This window comes from Gallinula chloropus (assembly GCF_964237585.1).
Source record: "Gallinula chloropus genome assembly, chromosome: 2".
Taxonomy (NCBI): Eukaryota; Metazoa; Chordata; class Aves; order Gruiformes; family Rallidae; genus Gallinula; species Gallinula chloropus.
This window is the reverse complement of record NC_140086.1, coordinates 27,210,798-27,232,118: the sequence shown is the minus strand read 5'-3', so window position 1 is coordinate 27,232,118 and position 21,321 is coordinate 27,210,798. Positions and strand designations below refer to the sequence as shown.

Here is a 21,321-nt window from a genome sequence, read left to right as displayed (position 1 = left end):
CGACAGAGGGCTTCAGACCTGATGGTGTAAATGGGAGGATTCTCAGTATCACTTGGCTCGTATCATTCTGGAGATGACGTATATCATTGTGTGCACTTCTCTCATCCCTTGGAGGCTTTTAGTCTTACGGGAACAGTGCCAACTCAGTCAGGGACAGAGGCGGCAGCAGAAAACACTGCTTGAAAGCTCAGGAAAACTGAAGGCAAAAAATTAAAACTCTTATTTGCTTTCCTGCAACACCTGCAGGAAAAGACACAACCAGGATCCAAACATGATGAAACAAGGGGTTTGTTGCATTAATTTATTTTGTCTTCAGTTCTCTTGTCTGCTCTTTAAGGTACTACCCACTGCAAAGGGGTACTTAGTGCTACTTAGTGTTAAAAATAAAGAGAATGTGGAGCTGTTTTTTTGGTACACATGATTTTCAGAAAATGGCATTCAATGACATAAATGACCAGATTGCCAGATAATTGTTAAAATTTCCAAAACTTAAACATCACTCAGGCTCTTATTCCAACCACAAATTATTTACATGAGGAGTGAGATCCTCTGCAAGAATTAAATCAAGGGCTTGTGAGAGACTTTCCCATAGCTTGGAATGGCAAACAGAGAAAGACAAGAAGCACTTATGAAGATAATAAACAACACATTTTCCAAGCAAGAAAAATATTATTAACATGGTTATTGTTTAGTCAGTGGTGATGAGTCCATGAAAAAAAATCTTTTGGGGGCTAAACTACAGGATGTGACTAGAGGATATGTGTCGTATATTCCTATTATTTTTATGGCAGTGTGTCATTCCGGTTAAGAATCACAGAACTTGCTTATTAAAACTAAACCAGAAAGGATCTTAACTTGGACATTTTAGCGAACTCAAACTAAAAGTAACACAGTTGAGTGATGTCCCTCAAATACTAAATGTAAAACCAACTGCAAAAAGCCATGATGAGGAAGAATGTTCTATATTAAGTGACTGACTGCAGCACCTAGAAGTTAAAGTAAATTCTCCTTGGAAGGAAATGGAATGAAATCAGAAAAAATCAGGAATAATCTGACATAACCAGGCAGTTTATACAGAAAAAGATAGTGAAGAAGGCTTTCTATGTCAGGCATAATAGCAAGGTTTGGTGAAATAGAAAGAAATGGTGAAAATGCAGCAATGTTGTTATGCAGAACATTGGGATGTGCAGCACTGGCAAGGTGTGGTTTGAGAGCATCAATCCCTTTCCTACTGAACCTGACAAAAAAGCCCAACAAGGAAAATAAAATGCACATATGCACGGAAGTAATAATCAGTATGTGACTTTGAAGAGCTTAAATGAAGTAAAAATAAAACTGGTTTTGAAACTCAAAGAAGTTTTTTGAATGTTCTGTTTTCATGTGAAATAATCTTTCCAGCAAGAAAGCCATTGGGCTGAGCCATAAGTACACATGAAGAAGACACAAAAATTAGTTTTGGTTTCAGCCCTCCCATTCTATTAAAAAGCAGGGAGAAACATAATATATTATTTAAATAGACAGAAAAGGTACTATTTTTAGCCTATCCTGGATATTTATTTTTAATAAGGCAGAAAACATTCACTGAAAAAAATCCTATTGTCACAATATGGTGCTGGGTTTGTATGGGCCCTACTGTATTTATTTCAAGAATGCATTTAACCAAAAAGAATCATTGACAGTTAATTGATCAACCAGGCTTCTGGAGTTTAATGACTAGAAATATCTTATAGACTGCTTATTACTTCTGGTTTTCAGATAAAGAGACTAGGTGTTGAAAGTACTGAGAGATGTGGAAAGTTGTAAGAGCAGAAATAAACAAAGAATTTGGGAACTGAAATGAAGAAGAAAAGCTAGTACCAAATGAAGGAGGCAAACTTACACATGATAATAAGGATCGAACCCAAGAAAACCCAATAGAAAGACATAAAAGGAAAAGATGTGTTCAAAAGTCTCAAAAAACCCAATCCATTTTTGGAAAGAAGGAAGAGAAGATGTGTTGAATATTTGTATAAAAGAATGGAGGTTTTTGTGACTGGACAACAACATCCAAGTCTATAACAAAATATTTTAAAACGTAGATGAACAGCTGATCTTTTGAGGATCTTAAAAATTTATTATATTTATTAAAATACTGGCAGTGACAATACCCTATATGCCATGGAGAAAATTAGGGCTCAAAACAATAAAAGCTGCATATAGCCAGCCTGAACTATTGATTATTTTGTATACGAAATAAATGTTTCTCATATTTCATATGCAAGTTTTGCTTCACTCTACCCTATAAATAAATACATTGGTGGGACACAGACCACAAACAAAATTCTCAGAGCAACAAATATTGAATATTCATTACCATATTAATAAGCATGTGGAGGAGAAGAAGGTTACTGGGAATCGTCGACATGGATTCACCAAGGGGAAATCATGCCTGACCCATCTGATAGCCTTCTATTATGGCATGAGAACCTGGGTGGAAGAGCAGTGGTTGTTGTCTATCTTGACCTCTGCACAGCTTTTGACGCTGTCTCTCATTGTACCCTTGTAAACAAACTTAGGAAGTGTGGGTTGGATCACTGGATGGTGAGGTGGATTGAGGACCGGCTGAATGGCAGAGCCCAGAGGGTTGTGGTAAGTTATACAGAGTCTAGTTGGAGACCTGTAGCCAGTTAGTGGTGTGCCACAGTGGTCAGTGCTTTGATAAGTCTTATTCAATATATTTATCAATGACCTTCACAAGGGGACAGAGTGTACCCTCAGCAAATTTGCTAATGATATAAAACCGGGGGGGAGTGGCCGACACACCAGAAGGCTGCGCTGCCATTCAGTGAGATCTGGACAGACTAGAGAACTGGGTGAAGAGAAACCTCATGAAATTCAACAAGGGCAAGTGTAGGGTCCTGCACCTAGGGAGGAATAACCCCAGGCACCATTACAGGTTAGGGGCTTACCTCCTGGGAAGCAGTGCTGCAGAGAAGGACCAAGGAGTCCTGGTGGATGACAACAAGCTCTCCATGTGCCAGCAGTGTGCCCTTGTAGCCAATGAACAAATGGGGTACATCAAGAAAAGCACGGTCAGCAGCTTGAGGGTGGTTATCCTTTCCCTCTATTCTGCCCTGGTGAGGTCACATCTGGAGTACTGTCCAGTTCTGGGCTCCCCAGTTCAAGAAAGACTGGGAACTACTGGAGAAAGTCCAGCAGAGGGCTACAAAGATGATGAGGAGACAGTAGCATCTCTTGTATGAGGAAAGGCTGAGAGAGCTGGGGCTGTTTAGCCTGGAGAAGACTGAGAGAGGATTTTAATAATGTTTATAAAAATCTGAATTGTCAAGAAAAAAGGGTCAGATTCTTTTTGGTGGTGCTCAGTGACAGGACAAGGGGCAATGGGCACAAACTGGAACACGGGAAGTTCTGTCTGAACATGAGAAAAAACAGCGTGACAAAGCCTTGAAACAGGCTGCCCAGAGAGGTTGTGGAGTCTCCTTCTCTGGAGGTATTCAAGACACACCTGGACACAATCCTGTGCAACCCACTCTAGGTGATCCTGTTTTAATAGGGGAGGTGGACTAGATGATCTCCAGAGGTCCCTTCCAAGCCCTACTGTTCTGTGAATCTGGGATTATGTAAGTCAAGCTCAAAAGTGAGCTGCTCCAATTAATGAAATATATAGATACAAATCTGAAGAAGGGGAATACTGCATGAGACTACCTTGCTAACTGTGTTCAGGAGCATGAGTTTCAAGTATGCTTACGTACATCTTTGCCCTTCTTTGTCCTCTTATACATTTTTGTGGCCATGAAACACTCCTTGAACACATGTGAAATTGTGTTAAAAATACAGTTGTGTTCACATTTAAAAAGAATTAAAGAAGGAAGACCACACAGGTACTGTAGTACTGCATCATCCTCAACCAAGATCAAACTTCCAATGACTAGGAGCAAGAAATTTTCTCTCTTTTATGCCACCTACGAACTATTTTGCAAAGCACAACAGTAACAAGAGTGGTATTAAGGAATAGATAAAAGTGACCCTAGTCTCAAGGAGGTCAGAAATGAACACTGAGAATACAAGCACGCAATGTTTTTGCAGCAGTAGCCCTATCTAACAGCATGCAAACTTCAGCACACCGCAATCCAGCCCAAACCTCCCGTGCAGCAAGTGGATTAAGAGCAATACTTAATATCATCAGTGACCAGTATTACAGAGGCTTTACATTCTAGAATTACAAGTTATAGATGCTAGCGTGGTATTCACAGCATTCCCATTAGCTCATGTTGAGAATAGCATGCATATCACAGCAATGCTGATTATCTGCAAATGGCAAAGGAAAGATTTTATAATCTCAGCATGTACACACATATATCGGCAGGAATGCCCTGGCTAACACTGAAAGTACAGGGTGAACAACCTTTGATAAAATATAAGCCAAGTAGTTCTGAAAGGGTTAACATTTAAAATGTAATAAGACATGGTTAACCTATGTCTTCCTTGAAAAATTCATATACTTCTGAGAAACCTGGCTTCCTGGGGCAAATCCTGCAGGCATTGGCACTCTTCAGTTGGAGATTTCAAACTCTCTTTCGTGAGATTTCCATTCAGATAAATGCAACAGCCACAAAATACCAACAACACTGTAGACCTTCTGATGTGTGCCTACACCACTTATCTAGAGCCACAGCTGCACTCAATAAGGTTATAGATCTTGTTTATAACCCACAATGTTGAAGAACCCTCATCTTTAATTTATCCGACTGCGCTTATTTCAGTATACAACGTCTGATACGTGTAATTATTCACTATTAAGATGAAAGTTGCAGTCCTGCTGTAGTGTGTAGTACCGAAAATCCTCAGCAGAAATGGAGGAGTCAGATGATGTATTGTTCAATTCATAGGCCATCACAGCTCATGAGTCATTTTTAGACTTTCATAAACATGTATTATTCAGACTGAAAAGAATGGAGCCATCTTACCTTCAACACACTCTTGGAGTATAATGAGAGCTTGTAACCTGTTGTAGTTTGCTAATGTGTGTATTGGATTACACTGCATTAAAATGGATGATCAAATATTTCATTTGATTTCTTAATTAAAAATCCAAACAAAAAAAATATTGATAAGATACCATAAATTGTCACACTCAACATGATCTAGAGGGATGTCAAATTAAAAAAAAAAAAAAAAATCCAGGGCAGAAAAAAAAAAATCTGCTGGTTCAAAATGATGGCCAGAATTTTCTTCAATTTCTTTTGGACTCAAACTCTCAATGCCAAATTTCAGCTTAGAGTTTTTCAACAAGAGCTATCTACAAAGATCACGACATAATGTTTACAGTGAGAATTTATCACTTCAGTGATGATATTTTAATTGTAAAGAAAAAGAAACAAAGGCACAGACAGTATAGCCATCTGGCCTTATTTTTTCTTTCCTCTTGCTAGTGGAGATGACAAGATGGATTTAAAGGGTGGGTTACCTTCTTTTTTAAAAAAAAAATTTCAAAGGGGAATCACTGACATTTAGAATCCCTGCAGCAAATAACAATATTTACATGTTGTAGCACTTTAATTAAAATATTGGAGGAATTTTTCAACCCCTTCCTCACCTCTAAACTAAAATAAAAAGCCCTAAGCAGAACAGTGTCTCAAGTCTCACAGACACCACTTCAATTTTATTACACCTCCGAATGTTAAGAGTTTTCATTTTGTTAACACAATTACCACCAGATTTGAGGAAATATAAGGATTACTGTTCCACAGACCCCAAAGTATTTTCTGCCTTACATGTCAAGACATAAAGAATTTCTTATCGATATTTATGACTGACATGGATGCTACATCACTGAAGCAATCCAAGTTTCATGTCTACAAGTCTAGGGAAGTAGTTTTTAAAAGCCAAATAGTGAAAATGACCTGTTAAAATTGAAATGGACTCACTCCAACCAGTTCAGTTGTAGCCAAAGTGACTGGTGTGTCCACTGCTAAAGGCTGTGCCACATAATGTCTTTTTAAGCAAACAGACTTTGTTGTTTGCAAGAATTTGTCTTGACAAACACACAAACAAAATTATAATATAGAGATCTAATTGCATGTTTGATCGTCCTTTTATCTTTTGTTGCTGTTGTTCTTATGACTAATTTTCTTGGATTATACCATTATCCATAAAGTTTTGAGGAATTCCATATTCTTTGGGGAAATTATAAAAACTCCTTTTATTTATTTTTTTACCTAATAACTATGCTTACAAGCACCATGTCTTGGTTCTTTTTGCATCATAGCTTTAATACAAACCGGTGCCACTGCTTTTGATCTAGGGGCTTTCTCACAAGTGTTCTTCCCAAAGCTGCATATGTGATCGAAATTTCAGATGCCATATTTATGAGTCTTTCTTTGCATTACTTTTAATACTATTCATACAAGCCATTACCTGAATGCTTCTTTTTGAGAAGGACTTCTCTAGGGACTAGACTAATTAGTGACGTTGGGAACACCATTTCCATAACCCTTCCTTTCTCTGACTGACGCTAATTTATAGAGCTATTGGCTCAGATAATTTGATACTACTACTACTACTACTAATGATAATAATAATAATGTGTGTTATAAAGAGGCCCTAAATATTACAGTAAGAATTCTAGAAATTTACCAAGAGAAAGGTAACAAAGGCATTAGTTTTGATTTTCTGATTTTCTAAGTTGTAGATTTAGGAAGTTAATCTTAAGGGCAAAATAACACACACATTGAATTCTACTAGTGATCACAGTTCGTTATGATTTTAAGATTGCATTTGATATGGACAGGTTATTTTTTAAAGTCAAATATTAGACAAGCAATCATAGTTTGTTGCTTTCTTCAAGAGAGCAAAGAACAATAAAAAGCCATCACTGCAATGTATTTCATTACCTCACCTGCCATAAAAGTGAGGGTCCAGATTAGAAGCATGCCGACGTATTAATAAACTACAGAAACCCTATAAAGGCTTGATTTCATACAACAGAGTCATCTTGGAGGAGTTGTGTGCGGTATCTTGTGAGTGTGAGACAGTCTGCAGGGGGTTAAAGCCCAACTGCTTCCTCTGCTTCTTGTACTCAGTAATTGCATCTTGAGCCAAGCTCTGGGCAGATCAGTATAACTACACAATGAGCAATACCCAAACTAGCTCAGGAAACACCTGCGTGAGCTGCAGTTTTGGACACAAACCTAGGAGGATTGCGTGTGCACGGCTGTGGGCATCCCAGATGATGTTATTTCTATCCTATACAGAAACTAGCAACAGCAGCCATATCTTCCTTCATATTTCCATAGAAAAGCTTCCATGTTAAGTCTCCTGATTGGAGAAGGTGAAAGCCTCTGGTGCTTCCCAGTGCTAATGACCCAGGAGCACCTATAGATTTTCTTAATCAAGTAAACAAGGGAGGGAGTTGGACTGGACGGTGACTGCGCGTACCACTCACTGCTCAGCCATCCCTACAAGACCTTCTGTCCTTCCACCCCAGCACTCTCAGACCTTGCTGAATAGAAAACAAGTTACCAAGCATCACTGAGACTACCACATCATTTCACATGTAAACACGACTATTAGGGCATAACAATTACAGTTAATTCAGCTGTCAGCAAAGAGAAGCATTTCATCACTGTCAGAGCTTACAGGATCAATGATTTTAATGAGGATACTGTACCTAATGTAACTGGATCTGGATTCACCGGACTCTGCTGCCTGGAATGGCTACTGCTGCTGTTACCACCTTTTTTTAAATCTTCTGCATCACTGTACCGCCGTATCCAGTAATTAAGCTCCTCGCGGTCTGCTTCCTGACATCGCCGTAGTACAGTGAGAGATCGCCTAGTTTTTTCCACCATGTCCATTATACAGTTTAACAGCTTTTCAGTATGGTAGGTGGAGTAGAGAAAGGAGAAAAAAAAAAAAGAAAAAGAACATATTATTCATAAACTGCCAGAAAAATAAAGAAAACATTAATGCGCTGAGTGCCTGGGTTTTAAGAATGAAGAACTCCCTCCCTGCTATTTCAAACACAATTGAAAAATTCTAGCTTTGCTTTTAAGAATGACAGTCCCTCCCTGTTAAACTGGTGATCCTAAGTGGTATAGGTACAGATTTCTGGAGGAAAGGGAGAAGACAAGGAGGAAAAGACTGATCAGACTGCAGTCCCACAACTAGTATTGTATGGCGCCACAGAGGCCAGGAGACCTTGTCTAGAACTGATGTCTACAAATGTTTTAAGAGCAAATAAACAGAAAGAAAAAAATGCAATTCACCAGTACTAAGGGAGAAGATCACGTGTTCCAGCTGCAGGGTCCATGGAGCAGTGTCCACTTCCCCTTTGGCAGCCTGTAATACTCAGGATACTGCAATAGGCATTTGAACAGCAAGGCTGAATATGAGCTACCTAATGGGGAACGTCAAACCTCCAGATTTAATCACCAACATTTTCAAAAGCTGTACAGGGATTCAGATTTGTTTCAAAAGAAGAAGTTTTAACTCCTATCTTAGAAAGGCTCCTTTAGACAATTGTAAAAGGCAAGAGTACATTTAACCCTTACATGGTCAAGGTGTTTCCACTCTTCTGCCCATTCTCTGTCTGTTAGCCTGTGATCAATCATTTCTTCTTGACGTGTGCCATGCAACCCTGCCAAAAAGGAGCAAATCATGTTACAATGTGTGTAGTCCTCTAGGAGAAACAAAAAAACCCAACCAAACAAACAAAAAAACCACAAAGAAAATGGAGCCTATCAGATAAATATATCATATATTACCTGGTCTATTACCAGGAATGGCATCACAAAAATAAAGAGATGCTTAAAAACTTTGTTCCATGTTTTCTTTAGCACTTTTCCCCACACAAGATGCTACTGTTTTACTCAATGCTTCAATTCTGCGAGTTCTGAAGGTTGCAAGATGACCTCTCAAAAATGAGCATAACCATTTCTGACTACATACAATAATCTAATATGGTATACAATTCTGCATTTACACTACTTGAAGAAGTCCACAACACAATTATTTGATAACTCAGTGTATCGAATGCTAGCTGTACTTCAGAGAGTTGAAAAAGTATTAGTATAAATTCAGTGTTATTTCACTAAATGCAGTAATTGCTACCATGTCAACAGAGCATCATTAAGGGATCATCCCTTCACAGATGTTTAAAAAACATGTGGCTAAAATGTAGCACATAGAGCAGCTGATAAGATGATATAACCGAGCCAGTATTTCTTATCAACACTCAAGAGGAACTGACACTTGCTCTTTGCGTAGCCTCCTCTGTATGGATGCTGAATATTTGTAAATTTGCAGAATTGTAGGGGTTGGAAGGGACCTCCAGAGATCATCGAGTCCAACCCTCCAAAAATATTCTTTTTTTACTGTAGATTTATTTAAAACAAGGAAGAACAGTAAGTGAAGATGCCAAGCAAACCAAGCAAATCCAAGAACAATACAGATTAAACCAAAGGACAGCCCTGTGCGGGTTGAGGATGATGCTTCCGCTGTTTGCATCCTCTGTGGACACCCCCACATGGGAGTGGCACTTTTGAGATGTCACACACAAAACACTCCTCCAAGGGCTTTCATCTAGACAAAGGTGAAATCAAGCTGTATCGATGGTGTTATGATCACAAATGTGGTATTAAGAGAAATTAAAGGCTCTACCTATCCTTGTCTGCCAAAAACCTGAGTTTCCATGTCATCTATGCAGCTGTGAAAGCATGAGCTCCTCCTCCTCCTGACTCTTGCTTTGGAGTATAGCAAAGAGACAACTCAATTCACTCTTACAAATATAAATCAGAAATAGGGCCATTAGAAGAGGCTAGGTGGACAAACACCTATAAAGGCTATGTCTGAACAGATGGTATATTTAATCAGAAAAAAATATTTCAAAATACAGAATATAATTGCAAGAGAAAGAGAAGCAGAGGAAAAAGAAACCAAACCAAAACCAAATAAACATAAACCCCATAAAACCAAAACCCCGCTATAAACCAATGAAGCAAATCATCATGCCTTACCCATAGGTCTGTTTCTGTCCCTGAGGTCCCTGTGGTTGGGGTGTCTGTATGAGTCCCTGTAGTGGTGGGCAATGGCCATATCATCCAAACGATAATGCTGAGGTGGAGGTGGGGTGGGATGAGGCAGACCATTGGGCTGATAAGATAAGCCATTATTTGGACTGTACCGCTGGCCTGGGCTAATAGTGCAGGGCCGCTTGCTTGGATGCTCTGAGTGCAAAGGCTCTCTGTCAAAGCCATTTTCTTTGGTTCTGAAAAACAAAGCAAAGAAACTTTAATTCACCTGGCAATCAGAGCTGCTCAGGAACACACACCCCCATCTAGATGTGCAGCTTTAGAAATGAAGCTTGTTCTTTTACTTTGCTCCAAGTGTACAGCATTGCAGAATATTTCATAAATGCTCCTTATTCAAAATATACAAAGGACACATTCACATTGTCTCACTGTCCCTGTAATGTGAGGAATACAAGCAGGGTGAGCCTTCCAAAGGAGCGGCTTCAAGAGGCGAGCTGTAGGCTGAGCAGCATTCTCTGGAATCACCTGCTGATGGGATGGATACACGTGTAATTGTAGAACTGAAGCAATAAACCGATACATGGAGCTAGAGACTAGCTAGAGCAGAAATTCCTACTTCCAGTAGTGATTAGGAGAAATTTGTTGTGGGGCTTTTTAAGAGGAAGGCATACAGGCTTAAGGTAGTGCATGTAAGTGAAGGTCGGTTGTATGTAATGCCAGGATGAATTCCCATCAAGATCAGTGTCACAATGAGATTTTGGGGAAGCATGACTCTAGATGATGAGAAATGCTTCCTTTGGAGATTTTTGTACCATCTGGGCTATTTCAGTCAAAGGTGCTGTGCCTGTCATTAATTTTGCAGGAAGATGTGGTTAGACTCAAGTCCTCAATAACATTCAAGATTTCCCACTCCATTACTCTTATACAGGGGTTTTATGCTCAGGCAACTCTGAACAGCTATCAGGGAGAAGGGCAGTTTTTTACATTATAGATACTCAACTCAATTCATCATCAGCTATTTCCAAGAGGTCTCTACTTTGCACTCTACCTGAGAACCTGGAACTTCATTTTCCATTAAAATAAGAACCAGAAAGGCTAGAGTTATTTCAACTCCTTTAAAGGAAGCTTCATTTCACTGACGTATGGCTAGGGAAGGAGGAGGGTGGGGTGTTTACTGCTGGAATAAATGAAAACTACAATTATTAGCTTTGAACAGAAAGCTATAAACATAAAATCTACGAGATCTAGATATTGCAAATGGTTGAGGTTGCATCCCTCCCTCCAAAAACTTTATTAAACAGCTGATACATTTAAGACTTTTTTAAAGAAAACTTTCTCTTCTGTGATTTGTGGATGGTAGGATAGATCTTCTTAGTAATAACAGATTTGTATCGCTTTGACAGGAAGGCAAATTTGATTTAATTTTTTGTTTTCCTGCTGGTAAAACCAACAAAGACTCCCCCACAAACCAAACCACCTCAAGGGGCTGTCTGTGGAGAAACACTCAAAGTTTTAATTGTTGTCCCTCAATAGGTTCTCCTTCAATGTCAGTGAGAGGAAGGATGAAACCAAATCTTTGCCAATATCCACCCAGAGAGCAAATCAGTGTAAGATCCTGCAATCACCAGCAGGAAATGAAATGATGCGTTTTCAGGAGCAAAGAGATTTTCCAGGGACCTCACCACAATCACTGATGCCAGAGAAGCTGCAGGCATGTGCATTTTATTATACATTAAATTGGCAAAGAGGGAAGAATCTTTCACCGATACAGCAGGACAGCTGTTCTAATTTTGGGCAGAGATATAAAAGCCATAGTTTGTTAAAGTGGAGTATGTACCTTGTTCCAAAGCAAACACAGAATAGCTGTGAAAACTCCTAATCAGAAAATAAAAAATGAGACCATCATATATTTTTAATGATTTTTGGCATGATGGGACTGCTTGCAGTAACTCCCAATGGGTAAGGATGTTTTTAACAGCTCTTTAAGACAAGTTTTGTGCTTAGCTGCTGGTGTATGTTTCCTTTGCACACATCTACTCAAACTCTATATCCAGGTCTTTCAATTGTAAAAATACTATGCAAGCAAAATATGGACTTTCCTGTGTGCATGAGCCAAGCTATTAATTTGCCAAAGTTCTTTACTGTTACAGTTAGAATGATGTCTCCCAAAGATGGGGGAGGGGAGAATCAGAAACTGCAAATACTTAAATAACTTCATTGACTGCTTTTGATCACTCAAGTGTTAGAAAAGCAAGCCAAAAACGTGACAAGTAGGAATCAACTTTTCCCTTTGTGAACTATAATTGAATGTTAAAATTATATATTTTCATACAAACATACATATTTGCACTTTACTATACAGGCATTTCTGTGGTTTTTCTTACAGATGCTTTGTACTTCATTAACTTAACTGATGTATACTGCATTAACTTGGACAACACACCAGCATATCCATTTTCATCTAGAACCCTGTATTTAACTAACATAGAAATTAACATTGCCATTGAAAACACACTGACTGAAGTTAAATTCTTGGGTTTGCTATTATACTGGATGATAGCTGTTGGGTCTTTTCTGGACACTGAAGGCATAAATCTACAATTTGTTGTTATATTTTCTGCACTGGCCAAATTAACAGCTTAGCAGAATACCAGAATTGAGGCTGTATATAAACTCATTTAGTATTTTGACCACATAAAGCACATTAAAAGGTGACAACTTCCAAAGTCTCGTCACAACAGGAATTGCTGGCAAATTCAGTCTATCTGAATATAGTGAATGGAGTCATAAAAGGCAGTCAAGTACCATAATTCAGGTGCCCTGAACTCAACCCCCTGTGTTCTGCTTTTGATCTCAGTCCTACTCATTCTTCCAGGTTTTAGCCTCTTGGGAGAGCAGCATTTCCCCAGGTGCCCGAGGAAGCACTCCTCTTTCACAGTAACTGGTAGACCCATGTGACTACTAGTTCCAAATCCAAAATCCCCACAATTTTCACCAGCTTTCATCTGATTTTTATGTGATCCATCTGATTTTGCAAAGCAACAAGCCATGGAGAAGAAATAACATGAAATGTGTAAGAAGCCAAACACATTTTCGTGTTTTTTCTCTTTCTTGCACATGTTGGTCACATTTCTTTGATGAGCACATAACTCAGCACTGTTGTATGGAAAGCTGGCAATATGGGGTCCTTCAGCTATAAACACACAAGGTGTCATTTTACTTGGAGCATGCTTAACTCAGATTAAAAATAGTAGAACAGCTACTAGTTATTAGTCCGTACCCATTTAACACACTTTACAATGTTTGTAAGTTACCATTTAATTTTTAAATTATTGCAATTTATTGATAGTTTCCTGGGTAGGAAACCTTGTCATGCAAAATTGCCTTGGCTGGAAAATTAAGCTTTAGCTGATCAAGAGAATTGAACCCATGTCAAAGAACACTGAAGTCAGCTTGCAAGGAGGCAGAGCTGTTCATCTACTATTTGTACAAAATGTTTTGACTGAAATTTGACTTCCACCAGTGAAGTCTTGATGACCAAAGATATGATAATGCTTTGTTGGAATAAAACACTTACTTTGTTTATGATATTGTGTTACAGAAAAGACTCTTCTCTACTAACAGCTGTTATTAAGAAAATTTGTTTTAAATTCTTCATAATTATTCATGGCTTAAAAAAGGCAGAGCTGAAGAGCTGTGAGCATTCTTCACCTTACTGAAATGTGGAGAAAGTTTAAAAAAAAACTAGATTTGCTAAGCAGAATTATCAGTCAGTACCTGTTTCCAGTTACTTTCAACATTAATTCACTGCCAGGGATGCCAAGGGTAGAGCAAGCACAGCAGCAATGTCTAAATTCAAACACCCACAGCCGCTTTGGTTTTGTCGAGATATCCTAACAGTTTTGTTCGTTGGGTTTTTTTTCTCCTTAAAAATGCCCTATATTCATTTTGTAGGCAGCTGTCATAAACAGAGTCACTACATGACACGCTCATGTGCCACAAAGCCCTTCCCAGCAAGCTCAAAGGATAGCTAATTAGCAAAAGTCTTTTGTAGTTAATGTATTTAAACCCATGTTATTTATAACTAAACATTCATTCACCAAAATAAAACCTCACACTGGTCCAAGTGCCTTTGCTTTACTACAGTAGAATGCGAACTCCAAAAGTTGTAAACAAAATATAGTGAACACTTTGTTCATGACATGTCATGAACAAATTACCAAAATGTGTTGTCTCCTCAGGTGTCAGTTTTTCTCTCTTGCAGTGACTGATGGTTCCCAGTGTTATTACAGAAACAGATTGATCTTTTTAATGAGCTAGTTTAATAGACTCCAAAATCTCACCGTGGCTGCTCATCCGTGTCAGACCATATGCACCAAGAAAACATTCAGTAAAACACAAAGCTCTGCTGTCAGATTGCTCTATAAAACCTCACATACAGTAGATTTGGATATGCAGATAAATAACCAGAATTGGAAAATGCATATGCAAAAAAGGTTCTGGAATAATAAGCTGAAAAAAAATACTTTATGGGGGTTTTCTTTGACAAAAAAATAAACCCACAAGGTGGATTTGGCTATTATGTGCAAGACACATGTTCTACTTCCTTTGCCTAGTCCCTTACTGTATTTTACCTCTATTGGAATCAATGGTATGCTGCTAACCATGCCCAGAAGAAAAATGTAAATATGGAAGAATGTGTGTATACATATTTTGGGTGTGGGTGTGGGGGGGTGTGTGAGTGAACGCATCATATACACACACATGCATCAATATATGAGATAGACGGATGTGTGTAATATCCCTGGAGAAGTAAATAAGATACCACAGTTTACTTTAGGAAGAGACATATCCCCAAACAAAATTATTCCAACTGCACATAGTTCCCCTGGAAAGATGCTGCCTCTCAGTCTTATTTTTTCCCATATTCTAGCAACAGTCACAGCAAACTTTCCACTTAAAGAATGCCTCATATCTTCCACTGTGTTTTTATTAGTATATACTACTTAGATATCTAAACAAAAGGTATATTTATTCCCAGATGTTTCCTCCTGCTCCCCTGTAAACAACTAAAATAATTAATAGCATAACGAGTATAAAGCCAGACAAGTATTTGGTTTCAATATTCAGTCTAGGCATGCTCTGAATCTGAGGACAGATTTTTTGCAGTTGATTTGCTTACATTATCCAAATTTAAAGGTATGCAAACTACCATTCAGTAAATTTAAGAATCTCTCCAATAAGATCTGATTGGTTTTAGTAAATCTGTAGTACAAATGATCTTGAATGTATGAAATAATTCCACTGAACACTGTTCAGCCAAAACTACCACATGAAGTTTGGGGTTTTTCTGTATAACTTTAATCATAGTCAATAGACAAATGGATGATACTAACCAGTGATGGGGTTATTTAATACTGAAAAAAAACACCCTTATTTTTTAAGCTCAAGTCACCATTCCAGTGGGTGAGCTTGGCAGGCTTTCCAGGTCTTTCCATAGCAACAATGAAACTCAGAGTCAAAAGAGAAAGCACGGATTTTTCTGAAATGCCCCTTGTCTGTGACGGAGAACCCTAATTTCAAGGAGCAATCGACAAAAGAGTTGTCAATAGCTTTAACACCTCAGAGCACATCAGCAACACAGACCCTCCATGGACCCTGAGAATTCAAACGTGGGGTCTTAACCCATGGCACTAGAAGTTAAAATTGTCTACTCCCTGCTCCAAAAGCTGCATTACCTCATAGAAGGGAACTGAAAACTCCCAGAGCTGGGCAGAGAGACTTCAGTTGTAAAGGCAAAGGCATTTGCTCATGAGCAGACACTTCTCAATTTCAAGAACACCTATGTATTTCAACCAAAAAAAACCCACTGAGAAACAAAAAACCATAAACCAGACTTATGTCTCTAGGTCTAGGCCTCAGTTTTAATTAAAAGATGAAGGCTGGCTTTAAAATCCAATATTATTCTGATCCGCAGTCCCCTTATGGACTACTCCTAGATCCCTTTTGCTATAAGACTAACACAGTGTCTTTTCACTACTAAGTCCTCACACCACCCATGCACCACTCTTCCGGGACTGAAGTTACTGTAACATAGACGGTATTACTACAGACCAATCAAAATTCAACACTGTCAAACTTGGTCTCAAATTGAGGGAGGGGAGTATTATTCTGGAATGCTAAAGAAGAAAAACCAAGGAAATATTTTATTGCCTGTTTTTCCTTTGAGACTTTATGGTAGAAGTAATACTGCTCTTTTTGTTAGCAGGGAGAAAAGTGAGGTAGGGCTGTCAGGAGAAAGCACACCCCTTTTCTCTGTATCCTCTGCCAAGCAAGACCTCACAGGCTTATGAGATAATTCAATGTGTGTCCATCTGCTTGTAGGAAAGCACCGTTTCTGCTACTGACACTGGATTACAATATGCTGGTATTTAAGGTATTCAAGATGCACAAGATTTTAAGAAGCCTTTTTAGTAGACGTTTTGGTACACCACTCTGCAAAGACTGAGGATATGCAGGAAAACTGCCCCAGGGAGCTATAATTCAGCTTTGGAAATGTTGCCACTTTGTATGGGGTAAGAGACTACATAAAAAAATATCTGAAAATTAATCATCTTTCTCGGCTACAGCTAGCAGGTCTGTGTTATCACCAATGGCTGTTTCAGTTTGGTGTACTTGTCAGGAAAAAATGGTGAAAAGAGGATACATGGAAAAGGACTTATCTGCTGGTAGCTTTACTTTCTTGCTAGTCCATAGGGCTTTCCCTGAAACACAATCCAAAGCAAGCTGATTTCAAATACTTTCACATTTTCATCTGTTTACATGGCTACTCAATTTTTACTGTTCACTTCTGGCTACCAGTAGCTTAAACCTTTACTATGTAGACATTTTCAAGATCTTGCATCTATATCACTAGTATCTCACTTTCTTATAAGCTAAAACATTTGGTGTTGAGTTTCTGTCTACCAGCCTCATGAAGTTTCAGTCTTTGTTTTCTCCATATGTTACCATGGACTGTCCTACACAAAAATGTCACCTGTATGAACTTGCAACCCATCTTGACTTTGCGAATTGTCATCTTTATTATTTAAAATATACCTAGAACACTTGCCATGATTTGTGCATGCAGCTAGTGGCATTTGGCAGAATAACATGAAAGTTTTCCACACTATAAAATCCATGTCAAACAAAACTAGGTCGTAGTATCTGGGACTCCCAAAAGTAGTACGTATATGCTAGCTGAACTTCTAACATTATCACAAGAAAACAATTAAAAATAACCACAAGAGTAATTTTCTTCTAACACAAAGAAATTTATTCAAATAAGGAAAGGGGAAAGCTGTTCTATACCCCTAAAGCTACTGCACTTTGCACAAGTGCACTCACTCGCCCTGTTTCTATACGGACTCCTTCTCAGCTCAACAATAAATCAGATTTCAGTGAACATTTCTTCTTTTTGGAAGAAATAACATTATGCATATAAGGAAACACAGCACAGCAGAATGAGTCAAAGCCCTGACTGCACTCCAGAGCTTGTCTTGTACTTCCCAGTGAGTGCCTAGCCACTTTCCAAATATTACTGTTTGATCCAAAAAAAACCTCACATACAAAGGATCTGCATGTAGATTTGGAGTGATCTACTGCCTATCATGCTACAAACTATGCATCACCAGCCAGCCATTATTACTTCTCTACAAATACTGCAGTGTTGCTGCCTGAGTAATAGTGTGCATGTATCTATGTATTTAGATACAAATAGACACACGCACACACATACAGAGGTCCTGCAACAAGGGCAGGACCTGCACCCAGGGAACACCATCCCAGCTCTCCTCAGGCACCCATCCACACATTCCACCCCCTCGCAAGCAGAGCTTGACCCACGACCGAGCTGGGTGTGAAAGGCGCAGCAGTACTCACCTGTCTGGAGTTCGCCTCTTCCCGTTTTCGTTCACATCGAGAAGCAGCTCTGAGGAGTCAACAGGTGAGGTGGTGCTGGCATCCAGAAGCAGCTGTTCGTGCTGGGCGAGGTACTGGGCTGGGTTCTGCTTGGCTAGCCTTGCACAGTGCAGCAGCTCCCGCTGCAGCAGGGGCAGATTGGCCTGCAAGAGTGTGGCACACATTAAGGGGGTGGCTTGCAGGCAGTTTCAATAGAGACAAAGAGGGAAAAATCAGAAATCAAAGGAAAGGCTGCTCTCTAGGGTGAAACTGTTGTGAGCATCCTCAGGTTTGTTGTGGTTAGCTGCCTGAAAGAGGGCAGCCTCCTTACAGGGTCAGGTCATGGCTGTGGCATGGAAGGATGGGAGTTTACTTACGAAAATGGAAAATCAAACTGCAAATACTGTGAGAAACTACCTCTGAGCTCCATATCTTTAACGGGGGAAAAAGTCCCAACTGGCTTAACTGCCTTTCTTACTATTCAGCGTTCCTATGGATCAGCAGTTTTCAACTAGGGACACTTCTTCAGTATGTGTGTCCCATTCAGACTGCAGTTAGTACTTAGAAATCATTTGAAACCATAAAATCTGTGGCTCCAGAAGCTGCCTCAATCACTATCCTTCACTGGCCTTGGGGAGAAGAGGATTGCCCTCAGCTTTCCCATTACATTTGCAGTTACACATTAAGATAAAGATTACAACAAAATCTCATGTTCCGGAGCTTCAGCTAATCACTCAGAGGGCTACGACCCTTCTCTTAGCCAGATGTATCTTAAAGTATTTTTAACCTTTCTCTCAGGGCCCCACCGGGACTTGGGTCATGGGCTGGAGAGCAGCAGAACTCCAACACGGAGAACTGAAAATGCTCATCGATCCCTGGGGACGCATTTTGTCATACTTAGTCAGACTTCTAGATCTGGGACCAGGGTGGAACTGTATGTCTTTCCCAGCTGAGGAGACAGTTACTGGGAAACATCTCCCTTTCTTTGTAGCATATGCATACATTGATACGAACATACTCTGGTCATTTCTCACCTACTTATTTGTGCCATAAGGGGATGAGCCCTGACCTCTCTTGTTTATGTCTAGTGCACAATGATTTGTTGCCTGGGGATTTTCAAATATTGGATTAAATTTCATGACCTTTAGTAACTAGAGATAAGACAACGAACTCCACTGGTCTCCTTTGCTTTGAAATAACTCCTGTGGTGGGATGGGGGTAGGGGAGGGAATCCTTTTTTATAATTATTATTTAATAGAAGTCAACAAGGATCTGAAACTAAGGTGTGGGGAATGAAGGCAAAAATAAAAAAGCAGTTCTGGACAGTTTTGAGCACAGGATTTTTGGAAATTATTTTGCTAGCATTCTAACAATGGCAAATGCTGCAGTGCCTCTTTCTTTACCATAGGAGTAGATCCACTGCACCACAGAAAAATGCCAGGATAAGATTAGTGTATATGAAGCTTTTTGGTAGTGGGGAAAAAAGCCCAGCAATTGCTATCACTTATTCATTTTAGCATGGAAAGACTTGCAGAGCATGAAGTCTTTTCAGGCCTCCACTGGACACAAACATTTTGTGAAAGTATCAATGAAATATCTTATAAAGGCTATTAATTGTCACATTTTTATCCAGGGCTACCACAGCACAGTGAGAGGTATTGAATGTTCTTGTGAGCCGGGTTTTAATCTGATTGGTATTTTTTAGAAGGTTACTCGGAATCAAAATGAAGACATTCACCTGCCCAAACTGTTTCACACAGCAAAGTTTAAATATATTTACAAATATATGTGTGGAGGAAATAGTGGGGTCGGACTTGGGATAGGCATCATCAAATCTCAGCTCTCCTGTGAGTTACAAATGTGAAGTCCTCACTTTGCAGTTGAGAACTCAAGGAAAAAGACCATATTTGTTTTCCTTATCCACTACTACCAACAAAAGGGACCCATTTCATACATGGAGACTTCTCACTACTGGAGACAACACAAAAACCTTGATTTTTTTTTTTCCCCTTGTATTCCTTCTCCTAAAGAAATGTTCATTCTGCCTATTTACCCACAGACATGAAGATTTGCAGTTAAAGGTATCCTTTATTTTAAACGGAATGAACATGTTTCCTATGCACAGAACAGATGTGTACAACTTTTAATATACTTATTAAACATGGTTCTACTCAGTTTCTTAATTTTTTAGAAGTTGCAGAAACTATGAATTACACATCTCATCATTTAGAAGAGGACTTTTGGGTTTATAATGGTATCAAGCAATGTTTGGACAAAGACAAACTCAAAGTGAAGAAAAGCAGTAATTGAAAACGTAGTTCAACACAGCTACTATCAATCTGCTTGAGACATGACACTAAACAATCCTATTCAAACCATATAGTAAAAATATAATCAATTTATTGGGAGAAAAACAATCAAGGCCTCTCTGGCTACGACAACTGTATAGACTGCTTCTGGTCACCATGACCCCGATACACAAAAACTAGTTTTTGGGAAGCTGGTTGCAGAATAAAGTACCCACATTGTCCTGACTGTAAGAAGGGAAAGACCAGGCTCCTAAGGTAATTCAGGTGTACTCAGACTATGAAACCAAAGTGTCAGTGGACACAAAGCCTTATGCAGGGAGGGGTTCAGCTCTGACACAGAGGTGGTCAACAAGCAGTAGCTCATTTCTCCCAGCATCGCTGCTGGTGCCTGCAAACAGACTTCTACACCTCTGCATGTGAGGGATACAAACCAGGTCTCGACCAGCAGCCAGATATATACATCAGAAAACCACTGACTGAAAACAAACATGATACTACTGGCTTACAGTCCTCTAAAATGTTACACTTCAGTGTCTGGAATATGTTCCTACTCCTGTTTTGGATAGGACCTTATATCATCCTTCAAGATTTAGGTAGTGCATTGGCTTCCTCCATCAGTTTTATAATCACAGATAGAAAGAGGAGAACTTGTTTTTTACCCAGCTGTCAGACCTGTTTTCCACTTTGAAATTAACTGTTCTAAGCGGAAAACACTATCTCTGCACCTGCAAAAGAAGCTACAGCTCCAAAAGGCTGTTTTCTCATTTCAGTGCTCACTCTGGGTAATTAGTTAATAATTTTCCATTGTTCAATGTTCTTACTTTCTTCAAAAACTTAGCAACAGAAATATTTCACTATAAGAATTTACATTTAAAAGGCTTCATTAGAATATAGTATGACTAGGTTTTGATGAAAGTTTTTATACTTATAAGTTTAAATAAATTATTTACATGCATTTATATATATATGTATATATATATTTAAAATGAGACCAGGTTTTATTCAGAGAGCCCAAGTAACTCAATATCATCAAATCATATATT

General features: G+C 39.0%; 1 protein-coding gene across 2 annotated transcripts in view; it reads right to left on the bottom strand.

Annotated features, from left to right (window-relative positions):
* Positions 1–21,321, bottom strand: part of RUNX1T1 (RUNX1 partner transcriptional co-repressor 1) — a 113,898-nt gene that overhangs the window by 18,903 nt on the left and 73,674 nt on the right. For both annotated transcript variants that reach the window (XM_084260384.1, XM_084260385.1), the window contains 4 exons: positions 17,952–18,133; positions 10,017–10,267; positions 8,553–8,638; positions 7,670–7,871 (listed from right to left, as the gene is read on the bottom strand). In XM_084260384.1, the coding sequence (XP_084116510.1) occupies positions 7,670–7,871; positions 8,553–8,638; positions 10,017–10,267; positions 17,952–18,133 (721 nt within the window). The remainder of the gene's footprint in view (positions 1–7,669; positions 7,872–8,552; positions 8,639–10,016; positions 10,268–17,951; positions 18,134–21,321) is intronic.